The sequence below is a fragment of the Sipha flava genome, unplaced genomic scaffold, assembly GCF_003268045.1.
Source record: "Sipha flava isolate LNK unplaced genomic scaffold, YSA_version1 0_pilon_pilon, whole genome shotgun sequence".
NCBI classification, from domain to species: Eukaryota; Metazoa; Arthropoda; class Insecta; order Hemiptera; family Aphididae; genus Sipha; species Sipha flava.
In genome coordinates, this window is record NW_020271713.1 from 491,413 (window position 1) to 503,450 (window position 12,038).

The 12,038-nt window shown below is 27.0% G+C and overlaps 1 protein-coding gene across 6 annotated transcripts in view; it reads right to left on the reverse strand.

The window, feature by feature from the left end:
• Positions 1 to 820: 820 nt before the first annotated feature.
• Positions 821 to 12,038, reverse strand: part of LOC112684392 (nuclear receptor coactivator 3-like) — a 44,209-nt gene continuing 32,991 nt past the window's right edge. For 2 of the 6 annotated variants that reach the window (XM_025556222.1, XM_025556295.1), the window contains exons 3-22: positions 11,102 to 11,264; positions 10,012 to 10,143; positions 9,568 to 9,951; positions 9,266 to 9,484; positions 8,951 to 9,180; positions 6,770 to 7,514; positions 6,448 to 6,573; positions 5,854 to 6,247; positions 5,680 to 5,781; positions 4,884 to 5,084; positions 4,631 to 4,809; positions 4,403 to 4,564; positions 4,079 to 4,300; positions 3,862 to 4,016; positions 2,518 to 2,644; positions 2,311 to 2,427; positions 2,026 to 2,233; positions 1,358 to 1,525; positions 1,217 to 1,296; positions 1,058 to 1,156 (exon numbers count right to left, since the gene is read on the reverse strand). In XM_025556222.1, the coding sequence (XP_025412007.1) occupies positions 1,058 to 1,156; positions 1,217 to 1,296; positions 1,358 to 1,525; positions 2,026 to 2,233; positions 2,311 to 2,427; positions 2,518 to 2,644; positions 3,862 to 4,016; positions 4,079 to 4,300; positions 4,403 to 4,564; positions 4,631 to 4,809; positions 4,884 to 5,084; positions 5,680 to 5,781; positions 5,854 to 6,247; positions 6,448 to 6,573; positions 6,770 to 7,514; positions 8,951 to 9,180; positions 9,266 to 9,484; positions 9,568 to 9,951; positions 10,012 to 10,143; positions 11,102 to 11,264 (4,213 nt within the window). Of the gene's footprint in view, positions 1,157 to 1,216; positions 1,297 to 1,357; positions 1,526 to 2,025; positions 2,234 to 2,310; positions 2,428 to 2,517; positions 2,645 to 3,861; positions 4,017 to 4,078; positions 4,301 to 4,402; positions 4,565 to 4,630; positions 4,810 to 4,883; positions 5,085 to 5,679; positions 5,782 to 5,853; positions 6,248 to 6,447; positions 6,574 to 6,769; positions 7,515 to 8,950; positions 9,181 to 9,265; positions 9,485 to 9,567; positions 9,952 to 10,011; positions 10,144 to 11,101; positions 11,265 to 12,038 lie in introns of all 6 variants that reach the window. The other 4 variants (XM_025556010.1, XM_025556069.1, XM_025555943.1 and 1 more) reach the window with 4 other exon arrangements.

A 12,038-nucleotide genomic window follows, 5' to 3' on the forward strand; every position in this document is an offset into this window, starting at 1 on the left:
TTGTATTTAAGTGTCTAACCTATAAGACGGAATTGTAGGGGTATGCTTGAATTTTGAATGTCATCAATGATATTTTAATTTAAATATAATTTAAAAATATATTTGAACTGATGAATGGAATAGTGCATTAATGAGGGATTTGAGTAACTTTAAATTTATATAATTAATGGGTACAAGCGTAGTTGATAAGTTTGTAGAAAGACTAAAAAAATATTTAAATCAAAATAAAGAAATAAAGAAACACAGAAAAGTGAAAAAAAAAACATAATAAAAAATAATAATAAATTTATATTCTATCAATTATATTAGTAGGAAGACATTTTGTTGATATGTAGCCACCGTATGAAATTCAATTACGTATAACTGATCATCACAATTGTTTTAATTGCAACATACTACCGATCTCACATATCAATACATTTTAACAAAATTATTATATACCTTGACAAATTAACAAAAAAAAAAAAATTAATTAATAAATAAAATATAAACAGTTTTGTACAATAATAAGAGTAATACGAATATATTTTGTAAAATAAAGTAGTTAACTGTTTTCTAGTTAAATGTAAAATCAATAATAATGCAATGAATTGTAACAAATTATTATAAGAGCACAAAAATAAATAACATGACATTTTGCAAACTATGACTGGACTCCATTAAAAGAAAGTTATTTATAAATACTGATTTCCATCAAATATTGAAAAACAAATGAATTAGGCTAGATTAAACTCATGTGAAAACTAAAATAAAATATAATTTACAATATTGCATTGGCAAGTAAAACAAAACAATAATTAATAACTCAACATTATTTATTAATAAATAAAACAACTTGTAGTGTTAAAGCCTACTCATACTCTAAAAATTATTATATACACCTATTTAAGTAAAGTAGGTAAAGTAGGTTTGTACATAGTAAAATTGTTAAAATATTTTTTACAACTAAATTAAATAAATAAAAAACTAAAATACATATGAAAAAATAATAACTTAAACAAATACCCTAGGATATAAGTTCTGCTTTCATGTTTAGTCTACAAGAAATAGTGTTTATTTATTCTGAAAGTAGTTTTTGTAAAAGAGAAGATTTTTGGTCTGATAAATTGGTGGTTGAATTTGCACTATTTGTTCTGGTAGATTCATCCACTGGATTCTAAAAAAATCCAAAATTAAATTAGGAATCCATATCTTAAATGCAATACTATTAACTTACCCTTGAAGGAATTCCTTGTGGTTGTGGAGAAGATGAACTCATATCTGAATTTAGTCCAGACCATTTGGGGCTTTCGCTACCTGTTGATTAAAATTATTATGTCATTTTATTTCAAATATATATTTTATGCTCATGCTGTACCTGAAGGTATATCAAAATTTAAACCTAATGAATCGAGTTCAGGGGGAGTAACATTTTGTCCAGGCAATAATTGGCTAGTTAAACGTGTACCACTTTGTTGTTGGCTGCGAACTCCTACAAATGCTCTAAGTTCATTCCTAGTAAATTCAGTGACACCATTATTTCCACCTAGATTTTTTAAAATTATTAAATATTCATTTTAATTCGCTTATTGAACATATCGATTGCATTTCGTTGAAAGGGCGTATACCACAAAAAATCGAAAAATGAGTTTTTGGTATCAAAATTTTCAGAAAAAATTGGCGCATAATTTGTAATATTAAGGCGGTTAAAAATATTAAGAATTATTCTCTATATAGCGGATATAAGTTATCCAAACGCCCTAAAGAATATATATATATATTTTAACGGAGAATTTTAAGAGGGTGTATACTACAGGAATTGCTAGTGGTTTTAACGAATAAATTAAGCATTTGAATGATAATTGTTATCAAATTATCAACATGCCTACTATATGAAGGTATATTCAAGATCAACCGACCTTAGCGGTATCATTTTTAAAAACACTATTTTGTTCTCCTGAAAAATTTCAATTATGTGGTATACGCCCTTTCAACAAAACATCATCGATATTTAAAGTCATATTAAATATTTATATTCCTTCTCACCAGGGATTTGTGAATTGGCAGTTGTCATATTTATATTTCTAGGCAACCTATATTGTTGTTGCTGTTGTTGTTGTGGTTGACAATTCGTACTGGGTGGTACTTCTGAATTATAACTAACTGGGCTTGTTAATACACGATTAGCTCCATGACCCTGTTGTTGATTAATAAAATTTTGTCTTGCATTATTATTGTTGAAACTACCAGTTATCTAAATTCAGAATTATTTATTATTTCAACTGTGTTTTTATATTTTGTATTATTTTTTAAAAAAAAAGTGTACTTTACCTGCAATTGAGCATTAAGCATAGGATTCTGTTGTTGATGCAAAGTTAATCTTTGTTGAGACCACACTCCAGGTTGTTGCGTTTGGTTTAGGTATAAACTTTGCGTTTGCTGCTGTTGCTTGAATAATATATCATAATATTAAGTATATTATCAATTTATATAATACAGCAATTGACCATAAGAGTAACATAAAAAAATATTAATTACTTGATTTACACAAGGGTTGATAGGATTTTGGTATTGAGAATGTGTTGATGGAGACATTCTTGAAGTAGTTTGTTGAACAATTTGTTGCGCTTGAGTGGTCGTTTGAGTTTGTGTAGTAGTTCCATAACTAGAAATAAAATTAATTTTAATCTTTGTAATAAACAAAGAGCGGATATTTATGCATTAGAATTTTTTTTTTCTTTAAATAGTTGCAGAATGGGAGAGAAATTTGTTTTAGGACCTATAGAATATGAAAGTAAAATTGTTATGTAATTATGTATTCATATATTTGCAAATTTCTTTCATGACATATTTATATTTTATTAGTGTAAAGCTATGAATATTCGGTGTCTATTAGTGCCGAGCATCATTTTGACCAATCCGGATAACAAATTACAATTATTTAATTTTAATTTCGGATCAATCCGTTTAATCCAGATTAACGTTTCCAATCCATTGTTTCAGATTTTGGATTCAATCCGCTAATTCGGATTTCAGATTGTGTTCTTCAATATCTTTGTTAAAATTTGTCCAAATTTGACACATTTTTAATAAGTAAAGGGTAAACTATCAACAGTTTAGTAACAAAATAAGAATTATACAATACAAATTACGATAGATAAATAATACGTACTAATTACTAACATAATAACAAATTAGTGAGCTGTAAATAGTAACTAGTAACTATTGAGTACAGAAGAGCTATTCTCCCAATATAAGTTTTTAGGCGTCAAGAAATGGGTGTGTGACGTTTTCTTAATCTAAAACTTTTAATAACAATGTTTATTCGGTGTAATGAACATTTAGGTAAGTAAAACTAAATACATTTTACATAAATTAAAAAAAAAAAAAATTATGATTAATTTAATTTGTCAGATTAAATAAAAAATAAAAAAAGACTAATTATATTCTTTTTAAATCTCATCTATTTCATTTTTATTATAAGTTTTTAATAGTTTAAATAAATACTATTTACTATTTCATTGCACATTTTTCTGTTTTTAAATTTTTTTTTTATGCATTCAATGAGACGTTTGATTGAGCATATTTTAAACTTTTATAAAGAATATATTATAACTTTTTAGAGCATGAATATTTGTTTTTAAGTTCTAAATTAAAAATGTACTACAAATTTTCCATAAATTTAGAGTTAAAAATTATTGTTAAGAATTTTGATTATTTTTCTATTTTATTCAAGAGTGTAAAACATTTAATTATTTTACGTTAGTATATTTCAGATTAATTTAAACTGATATATTAGGTAGATGAATTGTTGTTTGAAGTTATCACTAATTAATTAATTGGTAATGTCAAAATGACTGTATTTTGATTTTTAATATTTACTTTAATATAGGAAATGACTGTTGAGTAAGAGTTGAATATGGAGGTTGTTGTCGGTTAGATGAAGGTGAGATCTGAGATGAATTGAGCAACTGGCTGCTGGATGCAGCATAAACTGGACTTAGTTGAGATTGTGAATCAGGTACACTAGAGGAACGCTATAACATATGATATAGATTTAAGTACATTATATTTAAAGTAAAAAAAAAAATTGTATTACTTGTAATGCAACATTAGGTGGACCAGAGTTATTTAATAATGAATCTATTGTTTGTAAAGCTCTAGTAGCATCTGGAGATGGTAACGATGCAGCGTTTGTCGTTACAACCATGATTTTTTGCTGCTGCTGCTGCTGTAAAAGCCTTTGTTTTTGTTGTTGTTGTTGTATTAACCTTTGTTTTTGTTGCTGTTGCTGTTGTTGCAATAATAACTGTTGTTGTTGCTAATAAAAACAATATGGATAGTTAGGTTTTATGTCTTAAATTAAAATTATAGTAGTATTTAAAAAAATAAGACAATTTTAAAAAGTGTATTTTAAACTAACCAAAGGTGGTGTTTGGACAGTTTTAGAATATGATGGTATTCCAGCCATTCTTGGTTGTTGATTAAATCTAACAGATGTTTTTTGTTGTGGTTGATATGCTGGAGGTGGAATAAATTGATTTTGTGTATGTAGATTACTACCAGCTGGAGAGCCATAATTCAACTAAAATTGCAATATTTATTTTTATAGTAATAAGTAACAATTAATTTTTTTTAAATAAATATTTACTGGTTGAGGCGATTTCACTGAAGATTCAACTTGCATTAAAGATTTTTGAATAGCATTAACAGCCATTTTTTCATTCATTATAGAATTAAATGAATTTTGGTTGGTAGTGCTGGGTCCAACTGGATTAGGTGCACTTGTAGTTTCCAAAATGTTAAATAAGTTTAACAGTGTTGAATTATCTGCAATATATATAAATATATACATATTAAAGTTATTGAACATTAGTTTAATAAAAATGTGAAAATTGACTTGCCTGAAGAGACATTCATAATGTCCATAACTTCTTCCAACAATTCAGACAATTCAGGATCTGAATTAAATGGTAAGGAGTTACTATTTGATTCAGCTATGTTGCTCAACTGAGCACCATAACCACCACTACTTGCTGAAGATGTGACTTGTCGCATTTGTTGTAACTGAATTTGATTTTGACCTTGGATGCCTTGTTGTTGATCTAATATAAGTTTAGGAATAAATTATTATCACCAAACAAAATATTATGTATTCATGTATTTATATCTATAATTATTTATTTTTTTAATGTTTTAATATGAGAATGGAATTAAACTGATATCAGATAGAAATTAAAAATACCCTCAGTAGAAACGAAATGTTGTACTTAGGTTTGAATAACAGTGCTATCACTGAAAATGTGGTAATGGTAAAATAAAAATGTTTCTCGACAAATAAAATTAAAAAAAAAAAAAAAAACACAAAGTAGTAGTTATATTATTATCACAGTTTTACTATCACAAGGTTGTATTAATATATTATGAATAGTAGGATATTAGAAATATACCTTTCTTTTAAGTTTAATTATATAAAATATATTTATTTTTTTTTATACTAGATTTATATTATTTATGCTATTAATGTATGTAATTGTGTTATTTTATATTTAAAAGCATAGGTGATATATTATTAATTGAGTACTGGGTATATTTTTAAGTTCTACCCAGCATTGGTTCTTGTGTATCACAATATTATGGGTTCTTATAATTTAAAATAATGTAACAGTAAAAGAATAATTATGATGATTGATAAATTACTTTTTTGCAATAAAATTCGTTGATGATTTTGAAGCTGAGGTTGCTGCATGCTTTGTAATAAATTCATTGAATGTTGGCCACTATTTACGTTCCAGTTAGCAGCTAAGTATTAAAAACAGAATACGTTTTATTAATGATTAATTAGTTAAATAAAATTAATAACAAAATACAAACCAGACTGTGGCTGCTGTTGTTGATGCTGTTGTTTTATAATAGTAACTAATTTGTCCTGTGGTGTAGCTGAAATAACTGAAGCAGGTATTGCTGGTATAGCAGTAGGAGTTGGATTTTTGGCTAACAATGAAGCAAGCATTTTGTTTCGTTCACGTAGCTTGCTATTGGTAACTTGAGCCTGAGAACCACTAGGACTAGATAATGAATCGAGTACTGAAGGTCCTGAACTTCCACCAGAGCTATTAGTGCGTTTTAATGGTGGATGATCATTTTCATCATCAGCACTTATACTGTTACGTTTCCGACCATGATTATGACTATCTGGTGATGTTGGTGGAATAATACGGAAACCCATACTATTTAGAATTGAATCTTCATTTGAGTGATCATTTTGCTATTTATATAAACAATAACATTATTTAAAAAAAAGTCTTTAAATAAATATACAACAACAATAATAATAACAATAATACAAGTATTTAATAACTAATAATAATAACAAATTGTTTTTGACTTTGGAAATAATATAAAAAAAATGAATCAACCAAAAACGTGCACACACAACAAATTATTTTTTTTTTACTAATAAATTACCTCAAGCATGATTTTATGCTGCCTAACATTATCATCATCTTTCAGCAATTGTTGCAGAAGATCATTTTGTTTTTTAAGACCTGCTCGTGCTTCAATATCTTCATCCTCGCTTTTGTTATTTAATAACTGCAAAGTTTTATGATAAATATATTGCAACCCAAAAACAACCGAAACTACCAAAAACCAAAATCCGAGTATTTTGCAGAATTTATATAATAAATAAAAAAAATAGATTATTTCCAAAATCGTGTAAAAAATAAAAAAATAAGTTAACTATAAAAATGTAAGTTTAATTTGTATATGCATTATTAGTTATACATACCTTAAGCAACATGTTGTTATTATTATTGCTAGTAGTAGCACTATTTGGAGTTGAAGGAGCATCATTGAAGTTAGAATTATTGTGTGATGCTTGTACATTAGCAGGACTTGGTGGAGTGCTGTGATGAGTCGAATCATCATCTGCACTTTGTGATGCTATTTCATTAGGCTTCAACAATCCTTTTAGTATGTTTTGGTTATTCTTTGTCACATTACTCTCGTCTGATAGACTATCTGTTCGTTTGGGTGTTGTCATTAACAACAATGAGCGTAATCTAGCCGACTCCGTTCTGTCAACACTACCAGAGGAGTCATAAGAATCCTTTGGTGACGATATGAGTGGACTAAAGGGAAAAGAAGAGTATTGTGTTTGTGACACAGGAGTATGGGGATTAGTTGACACTGAAGTAGCTGGGCTAGGCACTGATGTAGTTCTGGAAGGTCCATCAACAGAACTTGTAGATGGTTCAGACCATTTATTCTCTTGCAGTATATCACCAAACGTTGTGCTTGGAAATATTCCAAAATCGGAGAAACTGAGATCAGTCGATGGAGCCATATTAGAATCATTATTACTGAATTTGGATTCAGATTGACTATTATCCATATTGTTAGCCATTAATGCATCAGATCCATTTAATGAGGTACTCAGTGGGTCAGTTACGGCTGCTGCTGCTGCTACCGCTGCTGCAGCGGCGGCTGCACGAGCAGCATTTTTCTCAATTATAGCACATACTTCACCATCACTAAAAACAGAATTCAAACAATAAAAGTACATTACAAAATGTAATAGATAATTAAAAAATAAATATTTGTTTATTGCATTGAACCCAGCATGGGATATCCTTTTTGGATATCGGGTGTGAGAATTCCACGAACCCCAGTCAACCGAGGGGAAACACGTTTGAACCAGAATTTTATGGAGTCATTTGAACCAATTTTATATTTATAAAATATTCCACAATAAGATAATTTGCTCAATAACAGTACTAACTACAAATTATACACGAATATAATCGATAATACTCGTATTATTTTATATTATATATATAATATTTATATTAACTTGGCGCTTGAAAAAGTGATAATAGATTCTCGGAGGAACGAGATATGGAAATAATCGGGGTAAACACACTTTTAGTGTATACGAATGAAATTCTTGGAAAATTCTAGAATGAAATCGAAGAAAAAACGAAGAGATTATTCAAAGCTAGCTATAGTATGAGTTTATTAGTTAATGAAGCCAAAACATAATATACGGTTATGTCAAGACAAGTGACTTAAAAGAATAATATCAAGGTAAATGGGTACATATAATATAATATAATATAATATAATAAATATTAATAAATGGGTATAAATATTAATGAAAAGAATATGCACAGTAAACTCAAGCTTAGAATGTGTGCGCCGAACGAAAGAGAGGTTATACGCCACATATCTGTGCCCCATAGTAACGTATACATGTAAAACATTGACAAACACAAAAGGAGATTAAGAAAAACTATCAAGTTTTGAAAGGAAAATGTTGAGGAAAATATATGGGCCAGTGTATAAAGTGGATTTAGTGGTATTCGAAAGAAAAAGGAATGACGAGTTACAAAGACTTTATAGTAATCCAAGAATTTGCCAATTAAAATGTAGTAAAAGAATGGGCGGGTCACGTATAATGGGTAGAAAGATGCCTCATAAGGAATATTATGGTGGGGAACCCAATTAGAAAGAGACCTTTGGGGAGACCATGCCAGAAATGATTTTATACGGTGAAGAGTTAACTGTTCAAAATAAACACCTTCAACATCGAAATGACAATATATAGGGATCAGTAGAGAAGGACTGTGGAAACGGAAAAGGACTTAAATGGTCCGTATTAATAGGCCAGAAGAAGAAGATTTGCATTTAACAATATGGTAGTTATAAAATCAAAATGAAAGTAAGACTATGTATAACAGATAGCTTATTATTATAATTAATAAGTTTTTAAATTTAAAATATGATAATATGTATTCTATTTTGCATTCATTTAGCTAATTAATTACTATAATTTATAAATATGAAAGCAAGATGTTGTATTTGCAAAACTTTTAGAAATACAAGGTATTTTTAATAATTTGTTGACTATTTTAATAATTATAGTTGATAAATGAATTACAGCTTTATAATATAATTATTTTTAACTTACCCAATAATTGAATGTGCTGCCATTATAAAGTCTTCCATTTCATGGTTTTCATTACTTTTGAAATATTTAGATTTAGTTTGAACATTTACATAACTATCTTCAACTAAGTGTAATTTGTAGACTGGACTGGTATTATTTCCAAATCGTTGGGTATCTTGTAAGTGATTGGTGACTTTTATTATATCATTTTTATGACATTTGTCTTGTAACATTCTGCCAACTAAACTATCCTGTAAACAGTAATAATAATATACAATATTTAAAAACAATAAATTAAAATAAATATAAATAAATAATTATGTTTGTGTTGATTACCTTATGTATGTGTTGAGCATAAGTTTCAGACACATCTTTAAGGTCTAAAGCTAGGATTTTGCCATGTTTATCGAGTTTAATGGTGAATTGCTCTAAAGGTGGACTTAGATGTTTTTCATCAAATGAAACTCGACGTGCTATGCATAATAAATTCTGACTACTGCCATCTATGCTTTCTTCGTCATCAACCATTCTTCCGTTCATTTTTGTTGACGAAATCTAATTAATTTCAATTTCAGTTAGTACATATACCTATGTATATTATATAATTCATAGGATTTATTTTAGTTAATAACAGTTACCTGTAATGTCTCGTACTTGGACACGCTTGTTTGTTTTTCTTCAATGGTTTGATCTTGATCAGATGGCGATTTGATTAACAATCGACAATTAAAATTTGTCGTAATCCTCTGATTCCAATCGTTTCCTTTGGAACCAGAAGGCGATTGTTCCATAAGAGGAGTTGTTGATTGATTAGAACCCGGTGAAGTAATTGACGAATCGTAGTATAACAAAGGTTTGTTTAAAAGAGAGCCAAACCGGGTGTGATCACCGTGGTGTATAATATTATAAACACTCTTACCAAGAAGTTCTTCTTTATTAAAGCGTAGAAATTGTTGAATATTTTCTGTAACAAATTCTATTTGACCTTCTGCGTTTACAACAAATAAAAATCCGTCTAATACCTAAAAAAATATTAATTAATAATAAACAAAAAATTAAAAAATATTACATTTGCTACATACCGAGAGTAACAACGGTGCTAATTGAGTATTTGATAATCTAGTAGGTTTTGAAGAAGATACTTCACCTTGCTGAACAGCAGATTCTGTACTAATTAAACAATTTTTTGTTTGTTCAGAGCAAATCCTATGAGCCTGTAAGCACAATAATCAAATTCTATTTTAAAATATTTTTCTTCAATTACTATATTTTTATAGTACTCTAAATTTTTTTATTTTTTATTATTAATCATTCGTGTTAAATACATTGTATTTGAAATGGATTTCTTATGTTAATGTCAGCTGCTATAAAAATGGGTTTTATAAGTCATTCTATAAATTCTAAATCATATAAAAAAATATCACAATATTTTTTACGACAATTATAAATTATTTTCTTCAAAAATAATAATTTAAGTTCTTTAAGAACTTGACGATAAACCCTTGAGTATATAGTTTAAACATAATAGACATAAAATAAAAAATCAATCTAGATGTAAGATATATGCATTTAAATGTATAAACTAAAATTATATAGTCTATAAGTAAAATTATTATTGCTCTTTATATGATTGTTTTTAAAAATATTAATATAAGAGTCATACTTGTAAAAATATATTTCAGTACAAATTTGAAAAAAATAATAAAAATAAAATATTATAACATGTCTGTAATAAGATATTATTTATCAATAATCAATAGCATCTATACTTATTTGATTGAAGCAATAAACGTAATAAATATATACTTAGTTCAAATATGTAAAGACACCTGGGAAAATATTGAAATGTGTGATAATCAACTAGTTTTTGAGGTATACGTAATAGATAATTATGTTTATATTTATTTTTTATTTTTTTTATTTTCCGCTATAATATTGGTTACTTAATTTCCTCATCTTATGTCTTATTATTCAACAAGCAAAATAAATTATTAGATACAATTTTTTAGTTTGATTAACTGTGGACATTTTTCAAATAAATATTTTTAATATAATATATATTATGTATATATTCATATATTATTGTAAAATATCAGTAAACATTGTTAAATATTATAATAATGAATTACTATAAAAAAAATTAAAATGGATGTACAAAAATTAAAGTCTTACCCCGGCTCGCACCTGTTTCACAGTTTCCTGCAAAATGGCGCACTTATCAGGTTTTACAGACAAGGAATTCATGTCCGCAAAACTAGCTGAGATCAACTCGGCCAGTTCCTCAATGTATATGTTTTCTAGTTCTCGTCGACGTTTTTCATTAGTGCACTTATTTCTGAAAATAATATTTATATTATAAAAATATAATGTTGCATCAAAAACAAAAAATTAACATTATTGGACCTTTTAATCGTGGATTAACAAGGAAAAATAATTGCTTTGAAGTTGTTTACAGCAGATCAATGTTTAAAGAGAATTTTCAAGTTAACAATATTATTTGATATTAGTTAGTATTCGATATACATTTTCATTTAGAATCAATAATATAAGTAAGTAATAATGGAAATTTCTACTTGAAAGTTGGCCAAATGTTTACGATAGTTTACCATATTTACCATATTAAATCAATAATTTACTATTATTGTATTTTGAAAATGGTATTTTAGTATTTTTTTAAAAAATTGTGAACTTTTTATTTCAACACTAAAAATTTAATTTATAAAGTATTAAAAATGTATGTATACAATAAAAAAGTTTAATGAATATTTTAAGTAATTACAATCACAATTTTTTAATAGTAATACATTTTAAATTTTGTTTATTTTATTTTTGATTTTAATATATATTATTTTTTTTTTGTTTTTTCTTGTAGTTAAATATTCTAATTAAAATCCTAACGCTATTATATATTATATTTAAGCTGGCATTCAAAACAATACACATCAACTAATTTGATAATGATATAGATAATTACACATTACAATAAAGGTTTCTTAACAACTTATACTAAAAATACTACTGATTAATTTTATGTAAGAAATTTTAAGAAAAAATTATCGTTTAATGTTGCAAATATTGACAAATTACAAGCATCAATGAAGTTTAAGGT